This window comes from Strix uralensis, chromosome 8, assembly GCF_047716275.1.
Source record: "Strix uralensis isolate ZFMK-TIS-50842 chromosome 8, bStrUra1, whole genome shotgun sequence".
Classification (NCBI taxonomy): Eukaryota; Metazoa; Chordata; class Aves; order Strigiformes; family Strigidae; genus Strix; species Strix uralensis.
Window position 1 is genome coordinate 2,723,096 of NC_133979.1, and position 21,519 is coordinate 2,744,614.

The 21,519-nt window shown below is 41.0% G+C and overlaps 1 protein-coding gene across 2 annotated transcripts in view; it reads right to left on the reverse strand.

Moving 5' to 3' along the window:
* Positions 1-21,519, reverse strand: part of CACHD1 (cache domain containing 1) — a 111,479-nt gene that overhangs the window by 9,733 nt on the left and 80,227 nt on the right. For both annotated transcript variants that reach the window (XM_074875836.1, XM_074875837.1), the window contains exons 8-18: positions 18,777-18,926; positions 17,437-17,670; positions 14,734-14,883; positions 14,073-14,196; positions 13,440-13,557; positions 11,334-11,502; positions 8,955-9,097; positions 8,214-8,395; positions 6,424-6,534; positions 2,253-2,375; positions 38-137 (exon numbers count right to left, since the gene is read on the reverse strand). In XM_074875836.1, the coding sequence (XP_074731937.1) occupies positions 38-137; positions 2,253-2,375; positions 6,424-6,534; positions 8,214-8,395; positions 8,955-9,097; positions 11,334-11,502; positions 13,440-13,557; positions 14,073-14,196; positions 14,734-14,883; positions 17,437-17,670; positions 18,777-18,926 (1,604 nt within the window). The remainder of the gene's footprint in view (positions 1-37; positions 138-2,252; positions 2,376-6,423; positions 6,535-8,213; positions 8,396-8,954; positions 9,098-11,333; positions 11,503-13,439; positions 13,558-14,072; positions 14,197-14,733; positions 14,884-17,436; positions 17,671-18,776; positions 18,927-21,519) is intronic.

A 21,519-nucleotide genomic window follows, 5' to 3' on the forward strand; every position in this document is an offset into this window, starting at 1 on the left:
AAAAGGTAGGAATGAAACAAGAAAAAAGGAGCCAGACCTTGTGTGTAATGTGCTGCTGCTCCACGGGCGCGTGTCCTTTGGGATCGATGAGGGTTGGGTGGGCCACAAGGTACCCTCTGTCCTCCATGATAAAGCACCTGCCCACAACAAACAAAGCATTAGACCTCCTCGGGCTTCAAGAAACGCAGTGAAATAAAACATGAACTTAAATTTACAGCTAGAGGAAGAATCTTGAAAGGCTTCCATTTATTAAAATAACAGGGCCGTTAAACAAATTCACTGTAAAAGGTCTTTAATGAATATATTGGGTATTTCCCTGAAGCTTTTAAATCTGTTACTGTTACGGCGAGCCTGGATCGTCAAGGACTTGAAAACGGAACCGATTAAAAACAGAAAGGAAAACTGATCAGTGCATTTGTCTTGTCTGATCGGGGGAGATCCAGAAATAAATGAAGCATAATGAACTGAGAAAGCTTTAATAGTTTATTAATCTACTATGTTACTAATTAACCAGACGTTTCACACTCTCCTTTCATGACCTCCCGATTTAGAATTCAATTTTAATGGGGAGATAAATCATTCCTGTTTCATCTCAGCCTTCCCAACCTTTCCTCTCCCTGTTCAGCTCTTCCCCTTAGTTTCCCGTGTGATCCCAGGGAAACGATGTCAGATCTGTGCCCCTATCTAGAAACCAGTGTGCTGTGAGATTTTAATCCGTAATGTTCTCGCCATCTCCCGTTTCCATAGCCGCAGACAGCCGCGCTGGGGCAGGCGGAGGAGCGAGCGGCACCGGAGGCTGCAGAAGGGAGACGGGAGGAGGTTAATGTGGCCGCTCAACGCTCCCGAAGAGCTCAGCGGGGCAGCAGCGGCACGGTGGGGCTTTGGCTGGGCCCCACAGCTGCCCCGGCCTCCTGCCTGGAGCTGGCGGACACCTCGGGTGGCTTTAAAATCTGCGATTCCCATGGCAGGCTGCTCTGTAAAGCTCTACCTACGTGAGCTCGCAGAGGGAGAAAGCAGAGATAATTTAAAGGCCTCAGCACAGAAGAGATGGGACTGTACACTTTAAGTATACAAAGGAGTCACGAAAACTTTTAGTTGGATTTTTTTTTTACTGCCCCAAACTGTTTGGGTTTTGCATTAGAAATTCATGCCATGATGTTGCATTTTCTCTTTTTTCTGAGAGATGCTATCGGAAACAGGAGAACAAGTAGGCTTGTGATTACCCCAGAATGACTGCAGAGAGAAAAAACTTAGTGGAGATACATTAAAAACCCCCAAATGCCTGCCAGATAGTTGTCTCTTAGTACCTGTGTGCACTTGAGGCTGTAAGCATTAGATCCGGCTTCTATGTTAGAATGGTCTGACAAAGCATTTAACAATACACTTGAAATGCCTCACTTAGGGAATGTAGAAACAGAATAAAGCATCTGACCCTGTTGATTATTAAGTTTTTAACTGGGGGGGGGGAAGGAATGCCAGCCACAAATCCTGATTATTTTTTTTTTTTATACACCATAAAATATGTAAAAACATACCAAAATCAAACCAGAAGAGAACTGGGGAGATGACAGAAAACCACTTCCCTTCCCAAATTTAAGCTTTAAAAACAAACAAACAACAAAAATGTCCAAACCACATTATCAAGTTACTCCAGATCCAAACCAGAGTCTACCCCCGCTCCCCGCCCCGCACTGTGATTTTTCAAAAAAAGGGTAAAGGAAAGAGGAATAATTAAGATACACATAGATCTAAATTAAATTAGATACTCTGGATGAAATCAGACTACTTCTGACAGCTGTGCTATGTATTTCTGAGAAAAACAAAAGTATATTTTAATAACCACAGTTAAAATAACTAGAGATAATACATCATTATTACATGCTCATGGTAACTAGATAGGTAAAATGAAAACAAACAGAAGAGAACGGGAAGCATCTTCATTTAATAAAGAATGGTTTTTTGCCCAGGATTTCAGTGAAGTCTAAATATAACAACAAAAAAAAAAATCAGTTATCTTCTATTTTTGTATTCCTGAAGGCTGTTGATTTAGCTGATGACCATTTGATCTTGAGTAACAAAAGAGCCCACATAATCTTTCTGAGAAGAGTTTTAGTGGAAATCAGAGAACACACACACTGAAAGTAATAGAATTCTAGAATAAGTTCTGTTTGAAAGTACCTCTGGGTCATCTGGTTAAAGTAAAAAAAAAAAAAAAGGCTTTAAATATTTATTGCCTGGAAGGAACAGCCTACCTTATTTTGTTTCCTCCGTCTTGGTTACAAACTGGCAGCAGGTCCATGAGAACTTTGTAGAAGTATCGCAGGGTGAAGTCAATGCCCATTACTGCCACTGAATGTCCTGAAGACATCTGTGCACTGCAAAGAGGGGAGGAAAAAAAAAAAAAGGAACAAGGCTTTCATGGCTGTATTAATAATTAATATTTTAATTGCTCAGTTCCCTACTTGAAAAGGGGGCTGGCTTCCCTGGCATGTAAATGACCAGCTCAAATTCACACCTCCATGATGAAGCTCGGTTCACCCTGCCTGTGTTTAAATGAACAGTTATAGCAGCTGTAAATGGAGAGAACTGTGTCTTAGTGTTAGTTGTTTGCTGCAAACCCCGAAGTCTCCCCACATAAATTGCACCTCACACAAGCAGTGTGTGGAGGACACAGGACACAGCCCAGGACCAGATCACACCCAGGAATTGACCTTTCTCCCCATGGCTGTTCTCCCTCGGTTCTTACATATACCCCTACCACCTATAGACATTTAATATTTAGCAACACAAATTAGGATTAAAAGTTCCCTGCTCTCACAAATGAACACAGCATGCTGCTCCTGCATTTCTAGCACCCGCATACCACCTCGGGGTGGGGGGGTTACGTTCTGCACCGCTGCTCAGCCCCCAGCGTTAGGATCCGAGTATGAAGCTGCCATAGACACTTTGCTAAATCCCTAAAACTCCAAAGTGTAGGAGTGATTATGAATTTCAGCCAGAAAAAAAAAAAGCTGGCCACGGTACAGCCATGAGTGAGGTTACCTTGCACCAGGCAACTCGGTGGTATTTAGGTGCTGGTTAACGAGCACCGTGTTAAATGCCTCAAGTCACATCCTGCTAACAGGCCAGTTATCCGTGCTAGCTGGAATTAAACGGGGGTAGTTTGTGTGAACCTGACACTGCCTCCCACTGCCCATGCGGTGCCAAGTGACATTTAAAACTGTATCACTTAACAAATGTTCTCATTCAGTATCTTTCCCCAGTGCAGGGCCACCATAAAATAAATGTTTAGGGAAAGGGCAGAACCCAGAGTCTCTGTGGATGCTCACCAGCGCTGGCAGCAAGAGCTGCTGTGAATCGCAATATTTTACCCAGACTGAAAATGTGCCTCTGTTCCTATTTTTACCCACTAGTTCGAGAATATACACAGTTGCCTTAGCAACCGATACACCAAAGACTGACAAAAGAGTCTCAGACTGATGCATGGAAGTGCATTTTCTTACAGCTCTATAAAGGTTAAAAAGCGCTACTTTTGCTTAGTCATATGATTTTAACTTTCCTCACTGTCAGTGAAACAATTGCAAGAGCTCTCCTGGCAGAAGGACAGTCTTGACATTTGACTGAGACCATTTGGATGCTGAAAGCTCCAAACAGAAATTATAGTCTGTTTATGTTGTTATTTTCCCCAAATTTCCTGTCCTGGCAAATTCCCACCTTCCCCTCAGGAGAAACATCCAGATACTCAAAACTTCCTGAATTAACGCACTTAAAACTAAGGTGCAAATCCCCACTGGGCATCTGAGCAGTGAGGTTCTAGAACAAAAGCCTTCTAATATAATAATAGAGGAAAATAATATTTATTAGGGTGGGTTATGAAAATGATGATATGATGCAGTGGCGTACAGCAGCCTGAGGCTGGAATGGAATGAATGACAAGGGAATCTCTGTCACTCCTCTATTTTTAACACTCAGATTCTCAAAGTTTGCTTCCTGCAGCACTGAGACAGCACGGCCAGACCTGAAGGATGCAAAATCACCAGCTTGTCCTCAAATCGCAGGGCAGGCTGTTCTGCGCCCATGTGGGCCTTATGCTGATGACAAAGGAGACACCTTTGACTTGCTACTTTTTAAAATTTACTTTTCTAGATAATTTTATCTCTGAAGACAAGAATAAAAATGTTGAGAAAAAAGAAGATAACTGAACAGCACAACTGGCCTGTACAAAGTAGAGGCTGCTGGAACCCCCTATTCATATAAACCCAACTCTGTTTACTGGACCAAAGTTTGTTTGCTTTTAAAGAGGTACAGTGAAGACATAGTCAAATCTAATTTGTAGATTTATAAATACAGATTCTAAAAACCTGCGTTTAATTTATAACATTACCCATTTCATGGGGAAGGAACGGGAAAAAGGATGACAGTGAAGCAGCACAGATACATTTAACTATGCGACAAGCATCAAGCTATGAAGTTACTGCTCTGTGCTAACAGACAAAAAGCCTTTAGAATGCTGTAAATATTTTAGCTTCATTTTAAAGCATTAAATCCTTCTGATTTGCTGATGCAGCTGTACGGAATAACTTCTTGCATGAATCTTCTATTCCCAGCTTCCCAAACAGAAATCAGATATACATAAAATGGGAATGAGAGATAAGCGTCAGTTCCAGACAAACTAATGTTGTTAGTTAAACCACACAGCAGTTTCTGATGCGAGTATGCCTTTTAACTCTACTTATTCCTCCCCCACCTCTCCGTTGTTTTTTTTTTTTTTTAAACTAAGACCTCTTTGGGGATTATAACCGCATGTGACTATAAGCTTTAGAGGTCATATTTACCCAGGAATCACACTCACATCTGCCAAACTTCGTTTAACTGTTCTTTAATCATGTTCTAATAACCCACGTGAGCTTTAAGTTCTTAAAGCCATCGCTTGCTAGATAAAAATCAGAGTTTTGACTAATTGCACTTCTCTTCTCACAGAAGTGCTTATTTCCCTTAAGTAAATTCCTCTGTGAGAAGCACCACGCAGGCATTAGGCCTGATAATACTCCCACCAAAAAAGACAGGCAGATGTCCTGTGGTGGGAAATCCCAAACAAAGCAGAGATGTCTCTGAGCAGAGCAGAAAAGCAGCATCCCGAGCTCTGCTGGCTTTGTGATCTGCATTTAGCAGCGCAGCGTTAGAAGTTACCTCTGTACTGGTGGGGTCTTAGATGGAGCGTGCGCAGGAGCCACACGCTCAGTGAAAGTCTTGGAAGAGACTCTGTTTAAAAACCAAAATGAGTAACTACCATTTCTGAAACGTGGGAGAGCTTATGATAGAAAGGTTTAGTTCATGTTCAATAAACTGACCTCCTTTAAACATCCTATATCTCAAACCAGACCTCAGCCTTAGGGTGGGGGTCTGGCCAGGAGGGAGCTGAAACAAAAGCAGTCTGGTCCTCAAGGAAAGGGTCATTCCAGTATGGACAAGATGTTCATAGAGAGACTGACTCCGCTTCTCCTGGTGGTAATATTAACTGTACTGAGAATGCAAGAAACGCTGAGATTCTTTTGATCAACTTTGAATGAAGATACATTATAATTTCCCCTCTTCCCTTTTTTTAAATGATAGGAGAACTCATTAATAAAGAAAATGCTTCTTCCTGTACAGCTATGATGTTCCTTTAGCTCTATGTGGGGTTTTGATCCCAAAGGCACGGGCCACTGTTTCCACTCTGATCTGTTTTCTGCAATCCTGTAAGGGCAGTTGAAGGTTTACAGGCTTCTCCTCCAGCTCTTCTAACTCTTGAAAGCCCCTGTCAAGAAGTGCTGAATTTAAACAGCCCAGGTGAGGAGCTCCCCCAATTCCGGGAGCATGGATGGATCTTTAATTAAAACCATCTTGTGGACTGACCTCCATTCGCAGTTAGGTAGATCTGCTTTCACCTCTTACTGCCTTCCAAACATCACCCTGGTACATACTCACACTTCTCAAGTTGTAACTTCAGGAAATTTAGAGATTAGCTGTCTTGATGAAAAAGTATTTGACTACCAGCAGAGAGGGAACATATCCCAAACTGCCTAATGAAAGCGATCCCTCTCCTCCTCTTAGATCCTTGTCTCGCATACATAACATCTCATCTTGTGTTCATCCAGGAGCACATTCTCACCAATCCATCTTTTTTTCTATATGCTGTTATTATTCGTATATCAATAAAGCTACAGAATTCATATAACATGGAATTTTCACAGTGTTTCAATATACTATTACCACTGACTCAGCACGAGGTTATATTACATTTAATCTAAAGCGCTTTAAAACCAGGTTTGGTTTCCAGTTCTTGAACACGCAGGAGTTGCCCAGCATATTTCTCTCCTACCCAAAGCACATCTTGATAATTCAGAGTATTCTTGCTTGACACAAACCTCAAACACAATTTACCTGGAAGAATGGACTGTGTGACTGATTGTAACGACGTAGCCAGCCCCTCCAACATCTAAGTAGGGACCGGTAAAGGTAATTAGTCCTGGATTAGCCACTGCATGCAAGTACCTAAGGGAAGCCAAAAGAAACACTTGAGATTAGTGAAAAAGGATTGCTGTAAACTTTAAGACAACACTGAATTCTGCACACTGTGAACGACATGCTACCAAATTAACATTTCTTAATATTAAACAAGTACCTAAGCATGATTAGGACCCAGACCTAAAACAGACTAGCTCAATAAATGGCTCCTCAGTACCTACAACTGCATTAAAAACCCCTCGCTTTACTTCTGCATACAATATGTTTAATGTAATTTTAGATATTTTTCTGCAGAACAACATATGACTTAGAGCCAGAGGAGTCTCAAACTCAAAGCAAACACTGGCAAATTTATTGTGTTGCAAATGCAGAAGGGACATCCTACGGGCAGAATTCACACATGAATGGATGTCAGAAATTTCCACACATGGAAAGATGTCAGAAAGTGACTACAAATTACAATCTCTTAAAACCTACCGTCAACACAAAATGGGCCACAATCATGTCAAATATCTTCCTACCGTTGTAAGAAAGTTTATAAAACATTCCAGCTGTTGGAAACACCTTTGTGAATGAAAAATCCATTACTTTGCTTTTCCCTGACCCAGTGCACTAACCTGTGAGTCTGGACTGCACTATGCAAGCAGCTTAGCTGACTTCTACTTTACTTCTAGTGTTTTACTTGCATCTTCTTTCCAAAACACTACCATTTGGCTTTATATAAAAAACAAGACACTATCTCATGCTGCATATGGAGGCATTTTCAAAACCATGGATTGAGAAAATCAGTGGAATGTAAAAACAAAAAAAAACCCCACCCCAAACGAAAAAAAAAATATGGGAGCTTTTAAAATGGAGACAGGGGATTGTAAAGGTACATTCAGTTCATGTACAATATGAATGCACCCCAGTTATCTCATTACCAAAAAAAAAAAAAGCAAAATTCCATCTTCTTACGCAAAACCATAAATAACAGCAAAAAGGAAGAAAACCTGAAGAAGCTAATCAGTAGCTATGGTAATGACTTTGCCAGGGAAAACATGGGTCAGGAGAGCTACAGCATGGCCAATGCCAAGAGCAATTCAGAGCCTTCCCCGCAGAGCTGGACCTGGCGCCGGCTCGTGCCTTTCCCAGCAGCACCTGGCCGGCTCCTTTCAACAAAGCACACACGTCAAGACACACTCCAGAGCGCTCTCGCGTCGCAGGCTCTTGTTTGTAACGTATACAAGTTATTTTCCCAAATCAGATGCTACTGCATAATTAACCGCACAGTCAAGCCAGCAAATTCCTACTTTAAATTAGTGAGGAAATCTGCTGTAAACAAACAAACAAACAAAAGGACTAAAATATTAACAACCAAAAACGGCACAAGGAGTTGAAAACACTACCGAATTAGCTAATCCCTAAAGGGGATGCTCATTTTCTGAATATTTATATTTCCATCTGCCATCGCAGAGGTATGAAACAAAAATTATCACGTAAAATAAAAAGGGTTGAAATTAGAACCAATAAAGGTTTTATCTAGCTGTATTTAAGCACCAAGCCTTTTACCCACAATGAAAACATTTCTAATTGAACAGTTTAAGGCTGGCCACAAAAAAAAAAAAAAAAAAAAAAAAAACAGGCTATGAAATCAATACCAAATATTTTCCTTATTGCCCTGCCAGATTATCCAAAGCTTTGATACCGGGACCCTAAAAACTCACCATTGTCTCCTGGTGGGATCAAATGCTTTGTCCATGAGGGAACCGGGGTAAATTCGGAGCACCCCATTGGGGGTTGCTATGTAACGGCGCACAATATAACTGTTCAGGCTACTCCTTTCCATTTGTGTCATCCATTCATCTGTGACGTGACTGGTAGCCATTACTTCATTTCTGACAGAGAACTGCAAAACAAAGGCAGACCTAGCAGGGTTCCTCTAAGACTTGCATGAAAAGATAATAAGCTGCTCGCGGGGTTTCCTAAAGAGCGATCGGAGATCATCTAAACTCAATTACTTATTTAAAGTCTTCTCACACCAGACGGATCTGGCACATTCCAAGCAAAGGAAAAGCTTATTATAATGAAATATTGTTGTCGTTATCTCTGTGGCTTTTAGAGTTTGCTTTTTTACTTCATGTAAATATAAATACAGCTCCAGTTGCACACAAAATAGAAATTTCTCATTTATATGCCTAAGGACACAAAGATATTTCTGCTAAGTAGCTTTAATTCTTCTAGTGTTTATTTCAATAGCTGTTTATCAACTTTTTTCCTGCCTCTTGGGGAGGAAACCCTCTCCCTCCACTCTTCTGGGCCTTGAAGCTCACGGCCACCTCTGCAGGCATGGGAATATCACTCCAAACCACCACTCCATACTCTAGGAGCAGCAGGAGATGCCTGTTTCAGGTACTGCCCTGGATGAAGGCGTGGGATGTGAAGAAACCAGGGTCTCCAGGGCATACCTTAAGGCCAGGATTGGCGATCAGGCGTGTGTTGTCGCTGAGGTACGCCGTGTAATGCTCCACCATCCGCTTCGTCTCGGGCTGGCTGAGATGTTCATATGGAGAAGAGAAGCTGCCCGCAGAAAGCATTACTGTAGGGCTTTCTAAAAATAGGAAAGTATGAGAAAGTTAAGGCCAATGAATAGCACATATTGCATAGGGAACACATTCGTACTACAAAAGGGAATCCTCTGCCTGTTCCTCCACTCTCCCGCACTTCAGTACGCAAACGCACAGCTCCTTCAGGTCACGGGTGGACTGTGAGCAAGGGCAGGAAACGGGAAGCTTTCCACCCAAACCAGAGCACTTACCAGCACAGCTCGCCTCCCCAGGCACTGACAAAACTTAGGTTGCAAAACTTTCTTGCTTCAAAGCACAGAAGTTGCAAATTTACGCCACTTACTCTGATCTCTGTGTGCTATTTGGTAGACTTGAGTGCCCTTGTTCTCAAAGTCTAAACAGTTTCTGAATTACTACTTTGTGAAAGGTTACAGAAGCTCTTTTCCCTTAAGAAAAGATTTCGTGCTAAAGAAGAAGAAATCATCCATGTTTAGGTTAGATACAGCAGAGAAAAACGGCGCTTTCTTTACAGATAATGAACAAATGGAGAATTACAAGAGCAGAAGAGGGAGCTTACCAATCAAAGCGTAGCTGTCTGGGGTGATTTTCTGAACAGACTAGAAAGTAAATTTTCATTGTGCAGAAACTGCAACACCAGACAGCTTTTTCTTTTTAGAAAGAAAAACGATTATGATGATGCAGGGCTGAAGGTTGAAAAGAATGCCTTTTCTGAATATTTGACCCATGGAACCCAATTTCCCCATGTGTAATGGTCTCCAGAGGAAAAATTTCACTGGAGTATGTGTTCTGCTTTTATTCACATTCCTCTAAAACACATCACCACACATCCAGCAACCATATGTACTGCAATCATCACGTATGAACTTGTATTATAGTCCTTCATCTGCTTCCCAGACCAAATATTCTGATGTGATTGCATTTCGATTTGCATGAAGTTCTTCCACTTGTCAGCTTAGTACTGCATTTTTTGGATTTTTTCCATTTATATCTTGTCTTTCTGGATATAAGATAATCAAGACTAGGCACCACATTAAAGAAAGAAAAAACCCTGTATTTTAAATCAATTTCCATAGGTTTGTCAAGTTCCTCCATAACTCCTCCAGTTGAAGCTCACTTAGCTATTTGTGGAACTGCAATATAGCTAAGAAAATATCACAACTGTGCCACTAATCCACCAGAAGACCTTCAAACCTCACTACAAACAAAAGCACTTAATTCAGAACTTCTTATAATATAGCACAGATTTTAGCAAAACCCCTAGGATTAATACTTAAATATGAAAGTTTGCAACTTGCGATACTTATATAAAAAACCTCTGTGTTCATAGGATATATTAGATTTTTTAAGTTCTCTATGCTTTCCAGACACTAGACCTTACAGTGTCATAGACTCTCCCTCTTTCCAGTAATGTTTAAGCAACTACTGAAATTAGTCAGGTAGAGTAGAATCAGTTTAGCTTATCAAAAGCAGGAATGAGTCAATAACCTGAGAATTTTTGAGCAGGTAAGGAGGGTCTGGAAACCATCACACCACTGAAGTTCTCAGTTTCCCCCAACAGACTTAACTTCTGACTTCACATGGATCAATGGCATTAAATGCTTACAGCAGCAAAAAACTTGCCTAAATCCAACGTCAAAAGAGCAGCAGTCCTGCACAACTGGCCGGGGCTTCATCCTACTTATGTTACTTGTCAATAAGGTGCTTTACAGTCAAGAGAAGAGAACTCAGTTCTAAGCTTGGTGAGATATCTCTCATTCTCCCCACTCCACTCTCTGGGAACTTGACCGAGCAAGCCTCATGGCACAGTCATCTTGTTGACATGCAGTCCCACTGCGTTCACCCACGCAAGCGCTCGCCATTGAGCAGGGTAGCTATGATCAATGAAGAGCTAGAAGAAGGTAACAGCTGATTAAAAAAAAAAAATCAGCCTTGGAAATAAAAGCCTCTCAAGAAAAAAAAAAATTTTCACAGAAAGAGTGGTCAGACAGTGGAATAGGCTGCCCAAGGAGGGGGTGGAGTCACCATCCCTGGGTGTGTTTAAGGGTCGTTTGGATGAGCTGTTGGGGGATGTGGTGTAGGGGAGAACTTCGTAGAGCAGGGCTGGTGGTTGGACTCGATGATCCCAAGGGTCTTTTCCAACCTGAATGATTCTAAGAGGAGAGTATTCCCAGTGTTTCATGAGAAGAGTTTTACTTTCTGCTGCCACACTCTACAGAAACACGCACGAGGTGGTCACGACTAACCGCAAGAAAGCTTTACCTAAGGTAGCCAGCTGCTTGAAGTGCAGGCAGGCGTCCGGCTGGCCCAGCAGATCCAGCCGATGATACAGGAGCTTGCTGCTGGGGACAGTGTTGAGATTCTTCAGCTGTTTAACAGGTATTTCTGGCTGTATTACCACAACACACAGAATAAAGGACGTGTCCTGGACCTGAAAAACAAGGGCAAGTCATCAAGCAGAAACAAAAAGGTGGAGGAGTTAGAGAACTTATTTTCTATTGAGCATTCATCCTCTTTTCTTTAATTGCTCATCTCGTCCAGTTCTGGAAAGTAGCACCACACTTTGCCATACTTTCAAGGATCACAGCTCCCACTCTCTCTGAAAACAGACAACTCCTTTTCAAAGAAGCTAATATGGACTTGATCCTACAGAAAACAGAGAGGGGGATTGTGCTCAAGCCATACTGCTCTCCAGGCAGGACAGAGACACTTCTCTTCAGTGAAGAGATTACTTGATTACTGCAACTCAGTCCCATCCAGCCACATGCCAGCCTGTAAACATCTTGTATATATCAGAGCCACTAAGTTGTACAAAAAATACTTTTCCATAGGCTATGCAAAAAATAAAAATACTGAGTTTTCAGGAAAAAAGATTACATTAAGACATTCATTTTGTCACTCAATTAGCAATAATTTCTAATACTGTTTCATGGACACTTTTTGAAGTGTCATTAACAGAGGACAGGCTTCAGTGAGGAGTTCATAGGAACCATAATGATCTGGCTGCCCAGGGCAATGCTATATTGGCAGATATAACATACAGCATTTTATTAAACACTGAGAAAGCTCTTAAGTAAAACCCATCTACTGTACATTTACAAAAATATCTTAAGATATGAAGAGATTAACTGTTATCTGTCTTGGGTGAAGAAAAAGTGTATGTATGCTGATAAAAACACACTGGCATTCCCTTTATGAAAAATGCAGACAAATTAACTCTGGAAAATAAAATTTTATCATTACCACTCTTAATTGTGGGCTGCATGTGTCACATGCTTTACTGGTTTGTATATTTTAAGTATCCTACAGTAGATCAGACTAGCAAAACTCGGGAGTCACCCAGCTGCTCTGCAAGGGTGTTTGATATTTAACGTAGCATTACAACATTAGAAAATTAGCTCCAGACACCCTCCTATATGAATTTCTGTTACACAATGACAGATTTAATCTCTTAAAACTGCTCCTCTTAATCTTTTAGGTTGGATTTAACTTAATACTGTGAAATGATCTTCAAGTACGCTCCTGAGTTTGTTGGCACAAAGTAGCAGCCAATTATTTCTAGCATCTGCAAAATTCACCTGGACTTTATTTAGCCTTAAGATTCTATTTTAATCCCTAGGTCAAGATAAGTGTTCAGATACGCTCAAAACTGAAGAAAGGAGGACAGCTGCTAGAAGGTCTCTTAAAACACAACTGGTAATATAGCCTGTTGCATACACATTGTACTCAGTTTCAATGAAAGCTTCGATATAACTAATGTTTGTAAGAGAAGTGTTAAATTACAGCAAACATCATCACTGGCTACTGATACAGTTATGCGACAAGATAGTATCAGAATGAGAGGCTGACATTTACCCAGCTGTATTAATTACCGGATTGTCCCAGTCTGCCCCAAACATAACAGTATTAAGCAAAATAATGATTTAATACTAAACACTGACTCAGCAGTGTATTCAAATGTGGTCTCTGGTAGGTATTTCCGTGTCACCTGGATTGCAGTATGACATCCAGACCAGTACACATTTACTTCCATTGGAAAAGCACAAGTATAATCTCTGTGCAACTATACATTACACGTCTTATGAAACGAGTGCCTTCATGAAGAAAGAGCACACAGAAATGGTGCTCATTTGATGGTGAGCATACAGCCACACCTCTGAAAATGACGTGGTGACAAACCTCACATGGTAATGCCATTGGTTCTTCACTGTAACAAAAAAAACTCCACGTTCGTGCAGCTTCTGAGTAATTCAATATATAGCAATACTTCAGTATGGAGCAATACTTCATGCTTCACTATATTCAATACATTAATGTACTCTTCGATATATGAACATACTCCATGCCATCCTGCAGCAGTGTCCTTACCATTTTCCAGGCATAGCTGACATTGTAGGCTTCTTTTCCAACTTCTCTCAGTTTGTTTACATGCCAAGACAGTGAGGAGTTCACAGGAACCGTAATGATCTGGCTGCCCAGGGGAATGCTATATTGGCAGATGTAACATACAGCATTTTATTAAACACTGAGAAAGCTCTTAAGCAAAACCTATCTACTGTACACTTATAAAAATATCTTGAGATATGAAGAGATTAACTGTTATCTGTCTTGGGTGAAAAAAAATTGTATGTATGCTGAAAATGTGCTTGTGTACCGCCACATTTTGAGTTAAAACACATATTCAGATAAGACAAAGGCTAAAGAAAAACCCAGTGGAAAATCCTCCTGACATGGAAGAGAGACATTAGGAAGAGATCAGCTGTGGAAACCACTGCTTAGCACAGCAAATGATAAAAATGATAAAATAAAGGAAGTTGGAGGAAAAAACAAACCAGAACTGCTCTGCACTGGGAGGGTGGAGGAAAAAAAAAAAAAATCCATCCGAGTATCCAGATACTGTAGGAGAAGGAACTTTACCTTACAGTCTCTTAAAACTCCTCTGGAAATACTTCTAGTGTCCTAAGGACTGCTAATGTTTGGACTCGCATCCCAGCTCCTTACCTAAGGATGTTCTGACGCACCAGCTCAAATTTAGGAATGTTCTCATAATGGATAATATCTGTGTGGAGAGGTGGTTCAGACAGCAGGTAGGGCCTGGTAAGGGATGGGTGCATAAGAGTGTATCCTAAAAAATGACAGACACAAAACCAGACACTGTAAGAACTGAGTCCAGGACCAATATTTACAGAAAAAAAAAAAAATACAGTGACTACATACAGTTCTGACAAAGGCTTAACAAAAGGGAACAAGCAATGCTGTCATCAAAGAAGTTGCAAACTAAGAACTTGCTAAGTTGCAAATGAAAGACAGCTTGAAGAACCAAGCAATAAAGACAGGCTGGGATCAGAGGAAAAAAGCTGCACACACATATACACCAGTTTTGCCTTCTGCCCTACACATATAGAAAGCCTCAGATGTTACACATGTAGAAATTCTCAACAGCAGGTAAACATTTCCACATCAAAACTCCAGTACAGACATTTCAAGTCAGGAATACACATACAGTCTCCAGCCACTCTCAGGCAAAACTAACCAAACAACATGCAATGAATCTTTTAATAAATATTATCACTTGTTACTATTTAGAGACATGAGGATTAAGAGTTTCCTTTTGGTGGTTAATGTCTCAGTGGGACTAGAAGAGATTGAGCCAGAAAGTTACCTTTATTATCAATGAGGAAAGTGTAGGAACCCAACGAATCTTGATAATAGGTGACATCTTCCAAGATATATGCGAGATTAACATCTACTCCAACAATCCCTAGCAGCAGGTTTCCAAAGTAACACGGTTTACTTACAGTCATTATCAGGCCTTAGAATGAGAGAAATAACATACAACCATCATCGATAATATCTAGTTAATTATTTTTAGAGGAAACAGAGCATGCGCTTTATCTTTCAAAATGTTATACAGTTAAATTTTATATAGTATTCCTTGACGGAACATGGACAAAAATTGGCATGCCTACAGGGAAGCTGAGCAGGTTACCTGTCATCTCCAGCTGCTGTTAGCCACTCTCCCTAATTAGTTAATTTTTATGTTTCTGACACTGACCTAGGGTACATTTAATCAATTTATTAAAATACACACCACAATTAATGTTTTGGGGTTTTTGTCAGTCTACAGGTGGATGTCTTGCAGATAAGAAAATCATTTGCATGAAAAGCCAAGATAGTATTTTGTTCCTTTAACATCATTTAAGGCGATTTAAAAAATAGGAGGAGAATTTGTACTTGTAAAGCAACAATAGGGATGAATTATTGCTTATCTAATTGCATATTCAGAATATTAAACCTCCTCTGCTTAACTAAATCCCAATATGGCCACTGTACTGGGAGTCATACCCATAATTACACAATGGTTTGGGACACATCTTGTGCCTGAACTAAGAACTCTCGGTAATACCTTACTTCTCTTACTTCCTACACCACTGCTGTTTGGAAACTTATGACTCTATTCCTTCAAACCAATATAAAATACATTTGCATGTATGAGCTTTTAAGTACACTTTGAAATTTATGTAAGACAAACCTTCTCTATTGCACCATTCCTAATCCTTCTGTTGCTCAAATTTTGGATATGGCTTTGTGAGAGAATAGTAACACAGTTAATTACTGAGGTTAGGAAACGCAAAAAGCAGCAAGCACTCTGACTCAGAAGAGATTTGCTCAGGAATAGTCTTAAATTTGTTTTGGGACTCAACACGCAAGGCAAATGCAGAACCTAAACTCAGCAGCCCTTGAAAACTGTTCAGCATAACCCTCAACTACTCCTACATACTAGATGAGATTAAGAATGTGCAAAGTCCTGAATGAAGAAATACAGAATTTGCTCAATTGTCAAAGCAATATAAAATCACCCCTGTATTTCCTAACATTGCTGGGATGGTTACATCTCTTCAGAGAGCACTGGAGCAGTGCCAGAGAAATGTCAGGCGAGCGGCCCAAAAACTAGCAGGGGTAAATCCTATGACTTCGGCCTTCCAGCGTGTACGCTGAGCTTTAGGAAGGGCACCAGATCCCAAAGGCAAAAGGAGCAGCAGCACTGCAGCTTATAACTGACCACGCCTAAGCAAGTATGAGCTGAGGCAGTGGGACCCACAGCTGGGTCAGTGTCCAGCCGGGGGAGCTCTACCAGCACCATGGGAGCAGCCTAAGCTCATCCCCACCTCCTGAACCTGCTCCTGGCAAGAACCCAAAAAGCATCACCCTGCTTACCCTGAGCACAGATGAAACTGTCTAATTTCTGCATTTCTTAGACATGTCATCTCATGCACATGCTGGTACGCTCCCAGAAGTCTCCATCAATATCTACACCATCAGTCTCTCCATTACTGCATGTAGTGGTGAGATCAGATCAAGCTGAACGCACAGTTTTTATTAACATGGTGTCTAATTTTAAGGTATAAGGGAAGATCCATGCACCTTCCCACCATGTCAGCGTAAATTAGAAACTGATGGGAGAACCAGACTGCAGACATCTGCTGCGTTAAGATATTCCTCAGGATGCATTCACAGTCTTTGGAAAAACTGTCACCAGGCTTCCACTAAATTAAGTGTATCACTCGCTCCAGACTGGCCAGGTGATCACCAGCCAGCTCAGGCTTCCTCTTCTGCCCAGTGCTGGGGGCAGACCAAGTGTGCTGAAGCTAAAGGAAGAGCTAAGGATAGCAAATTTTGGACAATAATTAATAATCACTCTTTGTGCCACTTGCTAAGCTGGTTGTCTTCCCCCTCTTACAGGGGTCTGAGTGCCAGCGTCCAGCATCTTTACAGCCCGGCAGTGGGGAATGGATGCCAAACTAGTTGTGAAGAACCACAGCTTGGGGTGCAAAGACAGAATAAAGGGAACTCCACCAGGCAGGATGACTCAAAAGTCATGTCCATGGCTCCACAGGAAAGGGAGGCTCAAGCAGTAATAACTTTTTCTCTCTTCCACTGTGGGGACCTATGCAATGCCCCGAATCTACCTGTAAGACCTCAAGACATACAGAAGTACTGAAATAATGAACCCTGCAACAGCGCAATGTGGTGATAGCTGTCATTTCAATGTGACAAGATTGCTTCCCTCAAATACAAAGAATTTCTCTCTGCAAACTCAATTACGGATGCTGTATATGTACACATACATAAGAACAAATTTCACCCCCGAGAATCTATCTACCTCATGTCTTAGTACCACTTTTTTCATAACTAGACCTTCTACAGATAAAAAACCTACTGGCATGGAAGGCTAATTTTATATTTGCCTTGGGAACACACCTAAAAGCATCATCTTATAAGAGTACAGTATAAATGAGAATATGTAAGCAAAGGGAACCTAATCTCTTATGTTTTTATACCTAAATTCAATGTGAGCACCTACCGTCTCCCATTTCATCTGAGAAAGGCAGACTGAAGACTGCCTCATCGATCATGCGGTTGGGGAGGTTTGTATAGAATCGGCCGACGGTAGTTTCCAGGTTACTCAGCTGGTTGAGGACCATCATGCTTCCCTTGATCACAGGCAGGGCTGTTCGGTCCGGCACCCCGTACTTCACCGAGTTCTGCTCTGCCAGGTCTCGCAGAAAGGCCAGTTCCTTCAAACCTGTCACTCCCTCTGAAACAGAGACACAAGAAATAGAAGGAAGGAGATAAAGGAAGCTTAATTTCCATCTGTATCTTACTCCAAAGTACTGTAAATAAAAGCAAAGCGATACATATGCTATAGCGTAGGACTGAATATACTATAGGCTTACTTAAGCGATAAGGTAAAGTGCTGAAAGACTAGTATGGTTTTAGGAAAAGTAATCAGCTAGTACAAAATTTAGTAAGACTGCCTCTCACATACTGCTGCACGGTGCAAAAATTCAACATGCTGTTCACATCACCACTTTAAACAAAGATCTTTTAACAAAGACTTATGTGACCCATAAATCCACAGGACAGCTCTTTGTTCTCCACCGGTGGCTGGTCCACATAAAGGACCAGGAGCATATTATACACCCTTGGAGATAGCAGGCTTTGTTCTTTAGCTTAAACCTTAAAGTTTCACATTTTACACAAGTCCCGGGCTCAATTCCTGCAGACAAATGAAAGACTTCTGTACACATAAGGTCTCAAATGAGTATTTAAATTTACAGTCAAGTGATACATTAGCTTAAGCATTAGTTTCCTTGGCTAGAGTCTGTGTGTAATGTTTAGTAATAGAACATATAGACTTCTTACTGAAAATGCTTTGTTGGAAAAAGTACAGGATACCAAACTACTGTGTGCATGATCTTCATATTTAACTTCACTCTTAAGTTGGGTCTTAAGTTATCAACTCATTTCAGATTATGTTTGATGTTACATTGATGCTCCTTGGCTAATGACTGAAATAAAAGTCACGTATACTCTCATTTTGCTGCACCAGAAAACACGGTCAGGAAGTTTTACAGTTGCAATAGTTGCAAATTTAATTCAGTCTGGTTGCCACTAGACAATTCAGGCAACAATACTTTATCTCCTGAGCAGCTGCACTGTGATATATAAACATAAAATGGCACACAGTTTTATATACACCAAAGAAGTAACATCTGGATGCAGCCTCTGGATTACAGAGGCCGAAATCCATTAACAAACTGCTCCCAATAAGGCGTGGAATTACATCTGGATGAGCTTAATACACTAGCTGTACAATGAAAGGGAATATTCATCCACTGGAAATGCAAGAACATTTCTTACCATTCATAAGCGCGTAAGTAAGAATCATTACTGAGTTATTGAGGAAACTATTTTCTTCATTGATGACACGTAGAGTAGCTTTTTTATCATCTTCCGAGGAATCTTTTGATGTAATCCCAGCCGAGAGATAAATTATGACCATATCGGTATCTAAAAAGAATTTTATATATATATGTATCAGAAAGCGCATTAGATTTTTAATACAGGAAAGTCATGTGGCAATAGATGGCTGTAAGCAGATGTAAGAGCAACAGCTTCATTTGTGAGATTCACAGGTATCTATGGCGGATAAACACACTGCAGTCTTATGAATGATATCATTCATTATTAAAGTTCCATTCACAGCATTTAACAAACACCTGTTTGATTCAGTGCTCCGTGGCTCGTTTCTCCTGAGCAGACCTCACAGGCACCTTCTGGCCTGGCTGCAACCAGGCAGGAGCATGAGAGACCAGCATGCAGCATGCTGCAAAAGCTGCTCTAACTCCACGGAGAGGGATTAACAAAAGCAAAAAACTTGCAAGTTTCCTCTCCTGACCCACTGTTCTTCTCCCATCCTGCAATTCCACAGAGCGGAGCTGTGCTGCATCCCAGGGAAGCATCTGATTGTACTTTCTCCTTTGCACCTGCATCAGCCCTGCTGCAAACGAGCCCCTGACGCGCAGTGCGATAGCTGGGGGATGCCACAGGATGAAAGGCCCCTGATACTTTCCCTCGGCGTAGGTTAGAGCGTAACGCTTGAGAAATGCGGCCCGGCACACCGCCATTCATCACGGGCTCGCTTCGCAGGACGTTGAACGCGTTTTTCAAGCTGAGTACGTTCTCTGCAAACCGCCTGCCTCAAAGCCTTTGAACATGTAAATTCAAATAATTGCTCACACACCATCCTGTTTCATCATACCATATCTCAGTATTAAAAGCATCTTATGCATATAATTAAGACACTTGTAGGGATCATACACCACCATATAATCTGAAGCACATGAGGTTAGTTGGTTATATACCAACTTTGTTGTCCCATCTGGGGTTTTTTGTTGGTTTGATGTGATCTTTTGAAATAGGTATGAATGCTTTGACTTGTACATTTTGTCATCATGACTTGAATTTCAGCCAGAATTGGCTTTTGATACAAACAAGTGAGAGGAGCTATTAATTTGGGGGGAATTTCTGTCCTTTTTTTTTTTTTAAGTTAAAAGTAGGGAAAGCAAAGCCAGGTATTAATACAGCTTTGGCAGTAGTTTAAGGAAAATTGTTGATGTGTTTCCTAGGCTATAGCACAGCTATTGTATCATGCAGCCAGGCACGATGCTGCAGTCTAACAGCTTTGCTAGTAGGAGTAACACAAGATAGTCCCAAGTCTGCGTGAGGGACTGGTGCTAAACAGGGCATCTTACCATTCAACAGCTGATCATCCCATGCTATCTGATACGCTACGCTTCCGACAGCTGGAAAAGGCCCTTATGTTCAGAGTACCATTCCTGCACTTACCTGCCCACAGAGTGTGTGTTTATATAATATATGTATCTGCACTGCAATTTTATAGATATATATACACACACAGACGCACACGCCCCTACCTATTTACCTAAAGTTTTCAGGGAATGTTGATACTCAGTGGCTGAGCATTTTCTTATACTTTGGGATGAGGGTTTGCTGAGCAGGACTGCAAAAGGAACTGGCATAAGGCAGGAAATTCAGACGTGTTCAACTGCACAATTCTTCCATCTCATACCAGTAGTTCCCTCCAGTTCACGAATTCGGGAGGGAGCGAGGCTGTATCTCAACAGCTTCCCCGGCACACCCACACATTGTTCTCCGGGAACAGGATGTTAGAAAATTAACAGTGAAATGAATGATATTTTTTTCGAGGTTTATTTTTATTTTTAAAAAGATGAAAAGATTATTTATAAGAAAATAAGACGTGTTTTATAAACATCCTCTTCTCAAACCTATTGTGTCTCACCCTATGAATTCTGAAATTTGCTATTTACACATTAGGTCTTTAGAATCTTTCACACTTACAGAAAACCTAATGCCAAAGCATTTGCCTTTTAACTTTCCGTACTTGCAGCTCAAAATAATTGTTTGGTATGAAACCTAGTAAAAGTATGAGCTTTCACATTAATGAAGAATACACCAAAAACTTCTAATCCTAATATACAAATAGTGCCAAACATAAAAGTTATGTAGGACGATGCTGCAAGGCTCTACAGCTCATGTTCTTGGAATAACTACTGATGATTAACGCATCTTATCCTAGGCAGCTTCAGCAATGCTGGTTTTTATTAACGTCTTTTTTATTTTCTAGAAAGCTGCACCCCTTTCATCATTTTGCCAGAAGAAGGTAAAAAGCTGCCCTTGACAGCCCTATCTTTCAGCTAAGCAGTGTACAGTTAGATAAGTGTTTCACTGCACCTGTGGACTAAAGGTCAGAAGTTGGCCGAACCTTTACTAGCAAAAGCCCATTTTATAAACCAAAGGAAATTCACATGAAATAGGAGTGCATTTCCTCAGTCTTTCCAAAGCACTTTAATTCCTGGACTTTTCTTTTTCACTTTCCTCTGTTCTGTACAGCATCTGAGCTGGTGCCCCTCAGGACACTGAAGAATTTGCACTCATTGGAGCAGGCACAGGACCAAGCTGTGGGATCCACGTTACACAAATTGATTAAACCGATAGAGATCGGTCTGCTTTCTCCACCCTGCTGCGGCATTGGCAATGTTACTCAACTCCAGCGAGCACT